At 34.9% G+C, this 16786-nt stretch overlaps 1 protein-coding gene across 6 annotated transcripts in view; it reads right to left on the bottom strand.

Annotated features, from left to right (window-relative positions):
- Positions 1–16786, bottom strand: part of Cnksr2 (connector enhancer of kinase suppressor of Ras 2) — a 248888-nt gene that overhangs the window by 128844 nt on the left and 103258 nt on the right. For all 6 annotated transcript variants that reach the window (XM_017602144.3, XM_063280272.1, XM_039100001.2 and 3 more), the window contains exons 6-7: positions 5612–5731; positions 657–716 (exon numbers count right to left, since the gene is read on the bottom strand). In XM_017602144.3, coding sequence (XP_017457633.1) covers positions 657–716; positions 5612–5731 — 180 coding nt within the window. The remainder of the gene's footprint in view (positions 1–656; positions 717–5611; positions 5732–16786) is intronic.

The raw sequence follows: 16786 nt of genomic DNA, 5'->3' as shown, positions 1-16786 counted from the left end.
TATGGTGTGCTTACAACAAGCAGTTCAAAGAGTCAGATGCAGATATTTGCACCCAACCAATGGACAGAAGCTCGTGACCCCTCTGGTTGAATTAGGGAAAAGTTGAAAGAAGCTGAGGATAAGGGCAACCCTATAGGAAGACCAGCAGTCTTAATTAACATGGATCCCTGTGATCTCTCAGATACTGGATCACCAACCAGGCAGCATACACCAGCTGAGATGAGGCCTCCAACACATATACAGCAGAGGACTCCTGGGTCTGGGTTCAGTCAGAGAAGATGCACCTAACCCTCAAGAGACTTAGGGCCCCAGAAGTGGAGAGGTCTGATGGAGTGGGAGTAGAGACATCTTCTTGGAGAGGGTGGAGGAGATATAGGATGAAGAACAGTCAGAGGGTGGACGGGAGGGGGATAGAATGACTGGACTACAAAAATGATTAAAAAATATTTTTTAAAAAGGGGTTTAATGATCAAAAGAAAATATCTGAATTTCTCTAATTAACTATTCTAAATTAAATTAAATGAGAAAAATTTTAATTTATCTAGAATCTTAGTATGTATTTTTAGATACAGTGATCATATGCTATTGTAGTCAACATTTAACTTCAATCATGTGAAATACACACATATGTAAATTGAAAATATTTTAATACTTACATTTTCTGTGGTTCCCGTAATTACATGGAGGCCATCATATGTGGATTTAATATACATACCCTAAGAAAAAGACAGGATCAGTAAAAGTGAAGCAACAGACATATTTTCAAATTTAATATAATATAATAATAATTTTATTCGTAAGTTAACAACGCTGCCTTAAAACTGGTAAAAAAAATTACTATATAAATGTTCTGGTTTCTAAAGGCTATGTAAAGAAGCCTATACTCAATCAAGTCAGTACTTGTCAAGTTAAATTGTCCTAAGGACATAAAATTCAGCATGGTATTTCATTATACTGAACATAGTTCTATTTTTCTAAAATTCTTACTATATATTACATAGCCAACTTGTGTATATGTGTTATTCACCTATTATACCTCTATAATTTTACAATTTAAAGTAGCTATCAATAGAGATATTCTATCTGTAATTAGCTGGAGGTGAAACAGTAATAAGTTTGTTTTGTTATATTTAGCATCCTGTATTTGTCTCCTTTATTTTGTAGTATTATAGTATTTTATATTTTTCTTATTCCTTGTCTGATACACAAGAGATTTAACAATAACCAACAAAATATGTGCAGAAAAGTATACATTGAACATTTTTATAATGAAATCAATTACTATATTATTTTCTCATACCTTTATATTTGTCATATAATTAGATACCGAAATGTACCCATGCTTTCAGTGAAAAGATAAAAGAAAAATGAAGCAGAAAAGTTAATGGTTTACGATGACCAAGAAATGACAAGGTAGTTCCTTTAATTTTAAAGTCATTTCAAAATGTCATACATGAAAAGCTAATAGTGCCAAAAACTGTTGAACATAGGGCTCTAAATGGGAAATAAAATGAAAGCACGTTTAAAATAGTTGTTTACCAGTGAACTCTAGTTTCTTAAATAAAAGTTCACAGTTTAATATATAATAAATAACTCAAACAAAAGTATGGAAAATTTGGCCATAACAATATGGCAATCTTCAACATTATACTGGTGATGGCGTATGACATATACACTTTTGCATTAATATATCTATCTCATTACTTATTGGAAAGCAAATATTATAATATTGAAAACATAAAAGAGAATGATTGGTGCTAACACTTCTACCTTAGCTAATAACAAATCAAAAAATAGGTAAAATATTTGTAAAAGGTAAATACTATTATTTTAGATTTTTAGATTAGAAGATTATCAGTAAAGAAAGGGAGAAACAGCAGAAAATCTCCAACAAGCCATTGTTTGCACTAGAAAAATGTCATCAACAACATCCTCCAAAAGTTCCTGTCTGCCCGTCCATCCATCCATCCATCCCTCCATCGCAGTCATCACTAATACTTATTACAGTGTGCCTGGGCGTGTTTTAAATAAATTTTATTTATTTTATGAAAGTCTATGTGATGTAGCTATCACCGAGGTAAAGAAACATATTCAAATGTCATTGTTTTTTTTTTTTTTCTGAAAATGTGATGACTACTGGGCTCATATTTAATTAAAACTATCTCTATTAATTTTTTTCTTTTTGTTTTCCTTTAGGAGTCAATTTTTAACAGCTCCTTTTCCCCTACTCAGCTTGCTCAAATCAAGTACCAGCTAAGCAATAATAGCCAAAGTCTCACAATCAACACAGTAAAATAAGGCATATTTGTCAATAGTTCATGCACCGCACTAGATAAGGAAGCCTGCTGCCAAGTAGCTTCTGGAATGATGCCTATAGGCCCCTCTGTTCAACTCATCTTTTCTGTCATCCAATTTTCAAATGTTCTAGTAGATCTCACTTTCCTAGCTTTCAATTTTCTAAGTATTTTTTAAAGCAAATCGTGACTTAATTATAACTAAGTACATTTGTTTTCAGTCTTTCCCACGCCTTTGCCTTTTAGACATTTAAGCATGTGCTGATTGATTCTCAAACTGTTTTATTTTAAATGTGACATATGAAGGTTATTCAAAAGTGAGTGCATTTTAAAACAGCATCTTGAATAACTCATGTAAAGCCTCTAATCTTTTGCAAATTTGATAAGAATTATAAGAGTCACCCTTAATTCTTCCCATTTATATTCAACATTTTAGATTTTTTTGTCTCCATGCGAATCAATTCAATTGATGCATTGCTCACTGTTCTTTGCATATGAGGTTCTGTAAGCAACTTCACACTTAAAAATATCCCTTTGAGCTGCTCACACATACCTTTAGTAATTCCAAGTTTGGGTATAAGATAATTTTGAAAATGCCAGATATATTTTATTTAGATTTACCTCATAAAGTCCTGCTTGGTTATTATTTAATTCAAAATAATTTTTAAAATTCTGTGGTTCTGTTCTTACTTGCAGAGTGAGAAAATTAATGTTTCCTGTATAGGGCCTCAAAGAAAATACAAGGCAAATGGAAAGTCTTTCTACCACCCACCTTAACTTCTAATTGATTTTTTTTCCCTTTCCCTGAAAGTTGTTTTCCAAACTATTTAGATTTGTGGTTCCTACCATTTTAAGTTTATGTCTATTCTAAAAAGTCAATACAAACCTACCTTAAGTTATAAAGAAAAAGATCTCGTCAGGGTGATATATTAATAGAGAAAAGAAATTGTTCTGAAAGTCCAGCTCACTTCATATGCCTATTGTTGCCCATGCTTCTGGTGCAAATTAGTAGGAAAATTTAATTCAGATTCCCAAAAAACTAATCTAATCTAATGCTGTATTAGCTCATATTTTTTATTGTATACATTATGCTATGAACATCTTTCATTGAAAATAAGTTAAGAGGAGATGAAGAAAAAAATAGTGTTATGCACTGAAGAATGTTTTTATTTTAAAAAATTAAATTACTTTTGTAAAGGTCATCCCCTCATGCAAGTGTGTTCCAAAAACCTATGATATATATCTACAAGTAAGAACAGGATCAAACACTATATGTCTATGTTTATGTATTATTTTACTTACATAATCATAATTATGATGAATTTTCATTTATAAGTTACACAAGATTAAAATACCTAATAGAAAATAGAATAATTATGATAATATATTGATATAATGGTTGTATAAATGTAATTTCTTTCTCCCAAGTATCAAATATTTTCAATTTATCAGTTATAAAAACATTTTATGATTTTTCCTTAGCATATCTGATTTATTAGCACCACTATGCAAATTGGGGATATTTATTGTAAATCAGATAAGTCTTGATTAAGTGAAGCTCTTTTGATATCATGACTTTTAATTTAATAATCTCAATAGCAATTATGTAGTCACTGAGTGAGTATCATATATAGTATAACTAAGCTAAACAAAAAGATTATTCATGTCCCATATATGTTGCCATGAGATTTTAATCACACTACTCAGAATAATATGCAATTTCAAATGTAACAATTGTTTATTTCTGGTATTTCCATTTAATATCTTAGGACTCCAGATGATCATGTTAGTTGAAACCACAGAAAGTAAACTTCAGATAAGGGTGGGAAGTGGTATAATTAAATTTCTAAATCATAAAGGTTTCTTCATACAAGCTTACAAATATTAAAAAAAATAAGCTTAGAAACAAGTCAATATTAGATATAATACTTACAACTTAGTCTGATGTCATGCAATCATGATGCTATATTTGATTTTCATCTTCTCATGAAACCACTCATAAAATCCAAAACAAAAAACAAAAAAACAACAAACAAACCAAAACCACTAGGAACTATCGACACCCAGAATTAGCCAACTAAGAGGAGAAGTCCTTGTGTAGAATACATGGATGGCCTCAAACTAAACATCACTGGTGATTAATAAAGGTTTTCCTCTCTGAAATAGTTACAAATATATCAGTAAAGACATGCATACATGTGTACGAAAAAGACACATAAACAGTTAAAATTTACTTAGAGATCATTAAGTGTATATTCGTTTCCAAGATTCCTATTTTCTAGAATATTACTATTTATGGGAACAAAGGTTAGAACACCATAGGATGAACCTAATGTATAATAAGTACATTGCAGGTAGATGCTTTCCAGCTGCTTTCTGTTTAGTGGGTCGTGTCTTCCTCATGCTTATCAATGTTATATACTTCCTTTCTAAATGTATATTTGAAAAGCTCAAATAATATAAAAATTTATAAATGCAGTTCATCAATGTTAGCCTAGTGGTAGTGATTTCCAGCTGGTTATTCAATTCTTATAATACATATGAAAGAAGGAATGGATGCACTTCATAAACATAGTTTCTTGGGAGATGGCTCAGTGGGTAAAGTACTTGATAAGTAAGTATAAAGATTTGGGTTTTCATCCCCAGCACACACATAGAATGTCAGCCATGATGGAACTGCAATCAACTGTCAGGAGAAACAGGAGGTACTGAGGTGCTTGCTGGCTAGTCAGTCTGTTGAGCTGCAGGGCTATTTAGTAAGATACTCTTGTATTAACAAAAGAGAAAGCAATTGAGATCACCCCATGCTAAAACCTGGCCCCAACATGAGCCCAACATGAGTCATGCCTGCCTGGATGCACATGTACTCTTATACATAGACCTCAAAAGCACACACACACACAATGTGGCTTTAACTACCTACCTAAGGAGAAAGAAGATCTATTAAAACCAGAATAAATCAAAGTAAAATGAACAAAGAAAATACCTACTTGGCAGGTAACATTGTGCTTACTGTAAAACTCTTAAAAGTTTTTAAGCTAAGGAATTTTAATTGATGAAAAAAATGCAAGTAATGATGACCCGATTAAATAGGATAATTGAGGAGTAACCATTTTTGTTTCTCTCTATTTTTATGGATCTGTCTTTTAAAGGTTATTTTTCGACACTCTCCCACTACCTTGATTTCTCTAGGAAATGAAAAGAAGGATGAGTCTCTGTGGAAATGTATAGATGTTTACATTTGGAGGCCGCTTCTTTGCCCACATTACTTGCTGTGTGCTGATGGGTGATGGCTTGATAAACATGGCATTCCTTACCAGCCCTTCACTTGGTTTGATATTTGCCAGCTGAATCACTTCAAGGTGAGCAGACTGTGAAACCAGAGGATCTGACGACAGGGATATGATGTGGTCACAGACCCCAGAAAGAGTTTTACACTGGAAATGAAAGAGAAAAGTTATGGTAAACAGATGTTGCAAGTAACATACAAATCACCATTTATTATATTTTTACCATTTTGTTTTATTTTTAATTAAATGTGTGTATACATAATGCTGATGCCCTCAGAGGCATCAGATACCTCTATAGCTGGATTGCAACATGTGAACTACTCAGTATGGGTGCTGGAAACTAAACTTACTCTTAATCTCTGAGCCATATTTTTAGCCCCTATCATGACCTTTTAAGGAGGGAAGAATATACAGTTAAAGAATATCACCTAGCATTTGAATCTTTAAACTTCTTATATAAAAGGTCATTAGGTAAACATAATACACCAAATGCATCTATATTTTTTAAGTTATAGATATATGAACTGTGTGTTTGGATGTTAAAGCAAGGTATAGTTATATATTATTTATATTATTTGAAACATCATGCCTAAAGTATTCCCTATAAATTTTGATAATCCAAGAACCCATTGATATTTAGGTCCAATTTAATTAAAGTTGTATTTAACTAAATTCTCAATAATATTAAATCCAGATGTCCTTTATTTAATGATCAGAAAAGAAAAGAAAAGCTACTCTTGGAGTCACTTTAAAACATGGCCAGGAGACTGGCTCTCTGCCACTTGGCTGTCTGATGACTCTGACTTGTTCCCCACTTGGGTGGGGTCATTTTCATTTAGAATCTTGAAGGCCTTCACCGTTCTTACTGGAGTGTATGGATCTCTTTAGCTGTGGGAAAGATGTATCACAAGTTTACTTGGTTAATTCTCCTTGCATTTTTCTCGACTTTCTGGAGCAAGTTTACCTTTGTATAGAACTTCCCACTTCCATAAGGCATAGCTTGCAACAGCTCATCTATTTCTTCTCCCTTGTACAACCAGTCAGAAAGTTAACTTATCCTGAACCCCTCTGAGGCAAAAACCTTTAATATTCCAATCATATCTAATTTTCCCTGTACTCCACTTATCACTCACACATTAAAATTGCAACATAACTATGTATGCTAAGAATAAGCAGAAGGTAATATAAGAAGTTTTTTCTTTAGTAAAAGAATTGAATATTTTTATGGGAAGCAAGGTATAATATTCTTTCTCCACTGTATTTTAGTTGTTCTGTGGTTATTGCATTAGTCTACCTGGAAGGTGATTCTCTTTGTCTTTCTGGGCTCACCTTCCCTCTGTCAAGCTGTCAAGCTAAACTTGTCTCTATAATGAGACTCATTATTTTTGCATTTATTTCTCAAGATTGCACTCTAATTATCAGCTCCTAAAGACAAACATTGGTCACACAACACTGATACCTAAAGAAAAAAATAGGCATGATATGAGGATAGATGTAGTAATTATCACACTGACAATGACTTTGTCTGTAAGCAAGTTCTATCCTTAGGGCTGTTTACTTCAGATAGAAAATTATATGATGCAATGAAAACTGACTTATAAGGTTTATAATTTAAAATATGCTGATGTATTTTAAAACAGCCAAATATAGCTACTATCCAATGATAGTAAACAAATATTTGTCTTACCTATTGTTTTTCTTACCTATAAAGTCCTCAGTCCTTAAACATGAGGTGAATTAATACACTATTCTTAATTCCAAAACTGACTTATAATGAATAATAATCACAGCAGCCACTTCAGTTGCACGACAATCATGACAATTTCACTCTTCTTCTCTCTCTGATAATAAGGTCTCTGTGCTTTGGATAAAATGATAAACTTCTACCCACAAACAATGCTTAGTGTTAATTGTAAGTGTGACAATCTAGAATCACCTGAGATATAGGCCCAAGGCATGCTTGTTTGGATTGTCTTGACTACATTAATTGCAGTGGGATGATCTGTTCATTATGGCGGCATTATCCCTGGGCAGGGTGTCCTGGACTGTATGAGAATAGTGCTTGTTGAGCACTACCATTTATGTATCCATTGCTGTTTATGATGGTGGATGTGAGAATGCCAGATCCATCAAACTATAGCTGCTGTGAATTTCTCCACAATGATGGACTGGAATCTGGAATGGTGAGCTAAAATGAATCCTTTCTACTTTGTCAGCCTGCCCAGGTGTTGTAATAAACTTGTGAACCCTCACAACAGGCTTAACTTGTAATGTTAAAACTCAATCATATTAACACCACCCAAGACTGTATTTTAGAAAAAATAATAGAATGGGGTAATACATTTTAATTCTTATTTAATATTATTGCTAGCAGAAATTATGTGGAGAGTTCCTACAAATATTTAGCACAATGAAAATTACTTCATATTCATTCTCACTATCATTCTATCTTTCAAAGGAGGTATTAGTATAGTCAGCTGAACAGATGTGAGAATTAGGCTAAAAGATAAGCCATGATTGCAGATTTGGTAGAACAATTTGAATTCTTAATTATTGGTTGTTCATTATTAATTATTAACTTGTTTTTAATAAACTTCATTTTGTATTGCTTGAGCTACATTAGATGTGTCAGAAAACAACTAAAAAAGATAGTATAATAAAATTAAATCACATCCATGGGTGTATTACAAGTTATGCTAGTCCTTGGAACATATCTTTTTACAAAACCTTAAGACAATTTTAGTAGCAAAAGAGCAATTCTACTCTATCTAGAAGATGACTGGTAAAACTGTGTAAAGGACATTTTTCCCGATATTCACTCCAAAGGATCTCTTTCTTTAGTTTTAAAAGGAAGAATAAAAACTTCTTAAACTATGTGTCTAAGGAAATGAAAGGTTGATGCTCCCTGATGATTTAGTCGTTAAGACTCAGCATTCTCTCAAAAATCTAAAGGGAATATACAATGACAAAAATTATGGCTATCTTTTTGGATTGTCATAAGCTACCCAATGTCCTGAAAAAGAATTAAGGCCTGAATAACAGTGGGAAAGACTAGGTATGACGAAGGACAATTTAAAAGTAAATGGTTTTAGGTTATCTTTCTATGGAGTAGTTTATATTAATGCCAAATGTGAACTAATATAATTAATAGTTTATAATCTTACAGTACGTATATGTTCCTGTGAATCAGCTTGTTTATTTTAATATATAAAATCTGAAGTGCAAAAGATCTGGGCATAACATATTTATTATAGTATGATTTTAAAGGCAACATTTTAGTCACTTTAGAAAAGTCACAAAGCCCAAAAGCTCAGATTACCCAAGATACAATCCACAGACTACATGAAACTCAAAAGATGGATGAACAAAGTGTGGATGCTTGAGTCTTTCTTAGAAGGGGGAACAAAAATATTCATAAGAGGAGATACGGAGACAAAGTTTGGAGCAGAGACTGAAGGATGACCATTCAGAGCCTTCCCCACCTGGGAATCCAGTCCATATACATACAGCCACCAAACCCAGACAATATTGATGGAGCCAAGAAGTGCATACTCACAGGAACCTGATATAGCTATCTCCAGAGAGGCTCAGCCAGAACATTACACAGGGACTAAATCACCATCCAAAGTGTACACAAGGACAGACCCATTGCTCTGGCTGCATATGTAGCAGAAGATGGCCTTGTTGTGTACCAGTGGGAGGAGAAGCCCTTGGTTCTGCGATGGCTGGACCCCCCCAGTGTAGGGGAATGTCAGGGCAGGGAGGCAGGAAGGGGTGGGTGGTTGGGGAGAGGGAACACTCTCATAGAAGAAGAGGGAGTGGGGATGGGATAGGGGGTTTACGGATGGGAAACCAGGAAATGGGGTATAACATTTGAAATGTAAATAAAAATATCCAATAAAAAACAAAATAAGCTCATCTGATTAACCAATAACAAAATATAATATTCTTTCATTACCTCTGAATTTATCTGATAATATTATATAACATTTTGCTTATTATATTTTTAAATAGAAATGTATCAATGAACTAACTACAAACCACAGATAAGATTGAGTTTCTTGAAATATTTTTGTTTTCACAAATAACTATAGTACTGCTCAGTTATTCTTCAGAATTTACTGGAACAAGTAAATCAAAAATATTTTTATATTAAAAAACAAAACAAAATCAAACAAAACAAAACTCCAAGATTACTAGGTAAAACAGAAAGCTTAACCAAAAGCAGCTTTCACTTTTCACTTCTATACACAAATATTAATTTAAAAGTGTATAAAATACAAAACTTAGATAAATTAAGAAATTATCACAGCTGGAGAGATGACTCATTGTTAAGAACATCATGCAAAACAACAATGCCAAGCAACCAGAGCTTCCAGGGGCTAAGCCACTACCTAAAGACTATACATGGACTGACCCTGGACTCTGACCTCATAGGTAGCAATGAATATCCTAGTAAGAGCACCAGTGGAAGGGGAAGCCCTGGGTCCTGCTAAGACTGAACCCCCAGTGAACTAGATTGTTGTGGGGAGGGCGGCAATGGGGGGAGGATGGGGAGGGGAACACCAATAAGAAAGGGGAGGGGTAAGGGGATGTTTGCCCGGAAACCGGGAAAGGGAATAACACTCGAAATGTATATAAGAAATACTCAATTAAACAAACAAACAAAAAAAAGCATCATGCACACAAACATAATCTCACCTCCAAATACGGAGAAAACAGGAAACAACAATCACTATTCCTTAATATCTCTCAACATCAATGAACTCAATTCCCCAAGAAAAAGACACAGATTAACAAACTGGATATGTAATGAGGACCCAGCATTTTGCTGCCTACAGGAAACACACCTCAGATACAAAGACAGACACTACATCAGAGTAAAAGGCTGGAAAACAACTTTCCAAGCAAATGGTCTGAAGAAGCAAGCTGGAGTAGCCATTCTAATATCACATAAAATCGATTTTCAACCAAAAATCATCAAAAAAGATAGGGAAGGACACTTCATATTCATCAAAGGAAAAATCCGCCAAGATGAACTCTCAATCATAAACATCTATGCTCCAAATACAAGGGCACTTACATACATAAAAGAAACCTTACTAAAGCTCAAAGCACGCATTGCACCTCACACTATAATAGTAGGAGATTTCAACACCCCACTCTCATCAATGGACAGATCATGGAAACAGAAATAAAACAAAGACATAGACAGACTAACAGAAGTCATGAACCAAATGGACTTAACATATAGCTAAAACTATCATCAACAATAAAAGGACTTCTGGGGGAATCACTATCCCTGAACTCATGCAATAGTGATAAAAATGTATGGTATTGGTACAGAGACAGGCAGATAGACTAGTGGAATAGAATTGAAGTCCCAGAAATGAACCCGCACACCTATGGTCACTTGATTTTTGACAAAGGAGCCAAAACCATCCAATGGAAAAAAGATAGCATTTTCAACTGGAGGTCAACATGTAGAAGAATGTAGATCGATCCATTCCTATCACCCTGTACAAAGCTTAAGTCCAAGTGGATCAAGGACCTCCACATCAAACCAGATACACTCAAACTAATAGAAGAAAAAGTGGGGAAGAATCTTGAACACATGGCACTGGAGAAAATTTCCTGAACAAAACACCAACGGCTTATGCTCTAAGATCAAGAATCGACAAATGGGATCTCATAAAACTACAAAGCTTCTGTAAGGCAAAGGACACTGTTGTTAGTACAAAATGGCAATCAACAGATTGGGAAAAGATCTTTACCAATCCTACAACTGATAGAGGGCTTATATCCAAAATATACAAAGAACTCAAGAAGTTAGACTGCAGGGAGAAAAATAACCCTATTAAAAATGGGGTTCAGAGCTAAATAAAGAATTCACAGCTGAGGAATGCCGAATGGCTGAGAAACACCTAAAGAAATGTTCAACATCTTTAGTCATAAGCGAAATGCATATCAAAATAACCCTGAGATTCCACCTCACACCAGTCAGAATGGCTAAGATCAAAAACTCCGGCGACAGCAGATAATAAATTTTATATGATGTCAAAATTAGGTTTAGGTCTAGAAAAGACTTTCAAATATCTTCAAGAATGAACTGCAGATGCAAAGAAATAAAAATCACATAAACTAATTCATCTCAGTCCACCAAATACTCTTGTAATCTATCTGTGTTTCAAAATAAGACAGTGGAGAGAAAAAGGCAAAGCAAAATGAAATAATCATTTCATAATCATGCCTACATTAAGCCATCACATTGTCAACAATCACGAGGACATGCTGTGATTTAAATGCCAAATACAATGCTTATGGATTTCACAGCTTGGTTCTGCTAATTTATTTTGCATCACAAACATACAACATGTTACACTTGGACTTCCTGAAAAAGTAATAAAAGTAAAAATCCCTAAGATCTTCTTGTGAGTTAAAATTATTAATTCAAAGCTTACTGCATTCAAAACATCTTACCTTCCAAATTATTGCATCTAAATATATAGGTCCTGACAATTACTGATAACATCCACCTTGCCAATAAAGCTTCCAATTGCTGAAATTCTCATAGTCATAGAATTTCAATGACTACAACTGAAATTTTTTGTTCAATCTTCCCAAATGTGTATCCTGAGAGGTCAAACAACCTGTACAAGCTGACCAATTAAAGGCATAGTCAAAGCAAAATATTGACACTCAATGAAATATTTGTTCTTCAGTGACATGCCAACACTTACAAAAGAACAAGTTAGATTTGGAAATATAGTATTTTATATTTGTTTATATTTATATTTATATCTAAATTTAAACATCAAGAGAAGTGTTTCTATAATTACTCTCTCTTGGTTATTAGTTGCTTTTATATTTTATGTAAAATTTCCAAGTTTTTTTTCTTGGTCTGGATCTAAATTTAAATTAGGATTGATACAAATAACCACAATCCCAGAGACATAGTAAAGCACTTATTATTTCCCATTTTCTGTGAGCTTGGAATCCAGATACTAGATTCAGACACTATTCTGCAGGTTATTGTTTTACAAGCCAGTCAGCTGCCAGCAGGGCCAAATTTCCAAAAGAGAATCTTTTGTGTTCAAAATTTTTATTGTGTATTTTTAATTTACACTTCAAATGTTATCCCTTTTCCCAGTTTCCCATCCATAAACCCTCCTATCCCATCCCCTCCCTCTTCATCTATGAGGGTGTTTCCCCACCCATCCACCCACCACTTCCTGCTCCCTGTCCTGACATTCCCCTATACTGGGGGGTTCAGCTTTGGCAGGACCAAGGGCTTCTCCTCCCATTGGTGCCCAACAAGGCCATCCTCTACTACATATGCAGGTGGAGCCATGGTTCTGGCCATGTGTACTCTTTGGATGGTGCTTTAGCCAACCCAGTGGAGCTCTGGTTGGTTGGCATTGTTGTTCTTATGGGGTTGCAAGTCCCTTCAGCCCCTTCAATCCTTTCTTTAACTCCTTCAGTTGGACCCCGTTCTCAGTTCAGTGGTTTGCTGCTATCATCCACCTCTGTATTTGTCTCATTCTGGCTGAGCCTCTCAGGAGACAGCTATATCAGGCTCCTGTCAGCATGCACTTATTGGCATCAGCAATATTGTCTGGGTTTGGTGGCTGTATGTATATGGGCTGGATCCCCAGGTGGGGCAAGCAGTGAATGGCCATTTGTTCAGTCTCTGCTCCAAACTTTGTCTCCATTTCTCCTCCTATGAATATTTTTGTTCCCCCTGTTAAGAAGGACTGAAGGATCCACACTTTGGTCTCCCTTCTTCTTGAGCTTCCTGTTGTTTGTGGGTTGTATTTTGGATAATTCGAGATTTTGGGCTAATATCCACTTATCAGTGAGTGCATACCATGTGTGTTCTTTTGTGATTGAGTTACCTCACTCAGGAGGATGTTTTCTAGTTCCATCCATTAATCTTAAAATAGGGGAAAATCTGCTTCCATGTTCATTTACGTCAGTGGTAGAATAAATTTCATTGAGGCTATATTATTGGGGTTTCATTTTCTTCCTGCTTATCACCCAGGGATTATTCTTAGCTCGCAAGAGTGGCCCTTAGGTTTTGGCTACATGGGATACTTCATAGGACACATCATAACAAGGTGGCTCTCTTTTTCCAGGCCAAGAGAAGATTTCTTATCTTCTTTGAGACATTTAACTAGATCTTAGAAATTTTAAGTTCCCCAAACAATTTCTTTTTTTCTATGATATCCACATCAAATGATAAATTGTTTTAAGAATATCTGAAAAAATCCCTTCACTTTTGTCATAGAACAAAACCTAGCCATGTGGAAGTGGAATTCATTGTATATTCTGATCTTAATTACATTCAAAAATTGCCAGTTATATGCCAGGAGTCTGGACTTTGGTGGCCATCTTAGAATCTTACTTACCATAGATTTGAATGGAAAACAATAAATAAAATTTTGGCCACTGAAAAAATATGTACATATTTCTGAACCACAGAATTAGATTTTTGTTCTCATAGAAGGGTGGACATGAGCGTGATGAAGAAGTTGGGACTGAATGCTAGCTTACAGTTCACTAGCTACGTGATATTGGGAAAAATCCTTTATTCTTCCAAGTGTCAAAGTTCTGTCACACATACAAATTTGATTTTAAAAAAAGACAGTATGTACTTCTCTGCATTAGGGTGGGGACATATCATAAGCTAGAATCTATAACTAGATTTATTTTACTTGCCTGGTTCTACTTGCCTGGTGTATCAGGAAACAGTGACAGAAAGCTTTGTGGTGGGTCCCCAAAGCAGATGACAGACTCAGGAGAGATGATAGTCTCAAGCATACTTTCAATGCTCAAGGATGACACTTGAGATGTAGCAGTGATTCAAGAATAGGTTATTAAGGTTACTTAAGCTTTGAGCACATAGAATAAATGACCTGATGAGCTGGATGGGCTCAGTAAATTAGAGACTCATATACATATATATATATATATGTATATATGTGTATATATATGTGTATATATATATACTTTTTAGAAAAATAAGGACCCCTCAACAATGTTTACACATATACTCCAGAAATTTAAAATTTAAAGGCAACATGTGTGGTTTTGCAGAGGTAAATGCTACTCATACTGTGACAGTTAGGATTTTATTAATTCTCAGCTCTAAATTGACCCTTTAGTGTCTTTTCTCTATATAGTAATGAGCTATGTGTATATGTATTTACTCCTTTACATTGGGTACAATGTTGTACTTTTTGTCAGTAGAGGGTACTGCAGGAATGCAGTGGAGGAAAGAAAGCTTTTCGCTAGGTTCTCATTGGCTACATATTAAATATTCTTGTATCTAATTTAGGGTCTATGAGTGATGCTCATTTTTTTAGGAGATCAGGTAATGTCCTGCTCCAACCATATACCTAGACCATTTATTCAAACCTCTCAGCAACTGTGCAGTCTTGTCTAGGTTCAGACTCTGTCATCTTGAGGCTATCTTAAGATGTTCTCTTGAAATCTTACTACAGCAGCACCCAAAATCTTCCTATAAGATCTTCCACCATTTTCAGTTGCCTACATTTGTGAAACATTGTCTCTCTCTTGGTCTTGTAATGGCCAGACCTTATCTAGGCAATCCTATGAGGTGGCAACCACAGGTTCTAAGCCCTGAGGGTGAGTGCTCTGCCTAAGTAAGTTATCTTTTCCTGGGTACTCATTTCGCTTAGTCTTCAGGAATGGTTTAGGATTCCTTTTATACCGCAATAGATATTATTCTAATATAGACTAATAATTATTTATACCAAAGTTCCTTTATTTAAGTTACTGTGTAGCTTCTGTTTCTATTCTGGTTCCAGTACATTGAACATTAATTTTATGGCAACTTGGATATACTTTTAAAAATCTAGTAGTGTCTTTGATCATATACAGACTGGCACCAGATAAAGACTGTCCTCAAATTTATCACTTTATGTGGCCACTCTGTTTTCTTATAATTTTTGTGAGGTTATCATGAAAGAACTGCAGCTATTAGACCTAAGAAATTAGAAAAAAAAATAGAGTTAGCCCAATTCCTCAACTTAATTAGAAAGGCTAATTTAAGCTTGTTCACAAATAGTAAGTGTCAAACTGAAGTCAGGACACCAATTTTTTAAACTCTAAGTAGTGCCCTTTGTACTACATTGTGTTGGTATTTACTGTAAACATATACTTTATGAAGACAATGATTGTACCCTCAGAGTCAGTCTAAACATTAAAGCATTATGCAATACAGAATATGTTCAGCAAATATAACATCACCAGGAACACATATAAACATGCTATCATGTCATACACTGTGTAGAACTAATATAAACAGCAAAACTATTTTATGTAGGTTGTACTATTATTAAGAATGCATGTTTCTCCTTTTGTCCTAGGAAAGGCAAATATCTTCTACTTCATCATAATATATTTATATTTTTCCTCTGTTTTTTTGGCATGGATAAGAATTTTAGAAGAGTTAATTTTTTAAAAAGATGTATTTATTTTTCTTTTATGTATATGAACGTGTGTAGGGTGTGTTTATATGTGTGTGCACACATGTGTGCCTTGTGCCTGATGCCTGAGAAACCCAGAAGAGGGTGGTGAGTCCCTAGAACCTGGTTACAGATGGTTTACAGTGTAGGTGCTGGGAACTGACCCGTATGCTCTGCAAGAGTAGCAAGTGCTCTTTACTGTTCAGACATCTCTCTATCCTAGATATTAATTTATAGTTAAAGTGGTTTCTGATACTGATTACCACTAAAGTGTCAAAATCCAATTCAACACCCAAGAAAACAAGTTTTGGCTTAGTAATAGTCTTAGCACAAATTTTTTGTAATATAATTTTTGTTGGATTTTTTTATATTTCAAATGTTATCCCTGTTACCAGTTTCCCAGCCATAAACTCCCTATCCCATCCCCACTCACCCTTCTTCTATGAGGGTGTTTCCTCTCCCCAACTACTCTCCCCTTCCCACCTCCTCTACACTGAGGGGTCCAGCCTTGGCAGGACCATTGGTGCCCTACAAGGCCATCCTCTGCTACATATGCAGTTGGAGCCCAGGGTCAGTCCATGTGTACTCTTTGGGTAGTGGTTTAGTCCCTGGGAGCTCTGGTTGGTTGGTGTTGTTGTTCTTATGGGGTTGCAAACCCCTTCAGCTCCTTGAATCCTTTCTCTAACTCCTCCAATGGGAAACCTGTTATCAG

Source organism: Rattus norvegicus, chromosome X (genome assembly GCF_036323735.1).
Source record: "Rattus norvegicus strain BN/NHsdMcwi chromosome X, GRCr8, whole genome shotgun sequence".
Lineage (NCBI taxonomy): Eukaryota > Metazoa > Chordata > Mammalia > Rodentia > Muridae > Rattus > Rattus norvegicus.
Note: the sequence above shows the minus strand (reverse complement) of the source record. Positions and strands in the feature narration are given on the sequence as shown.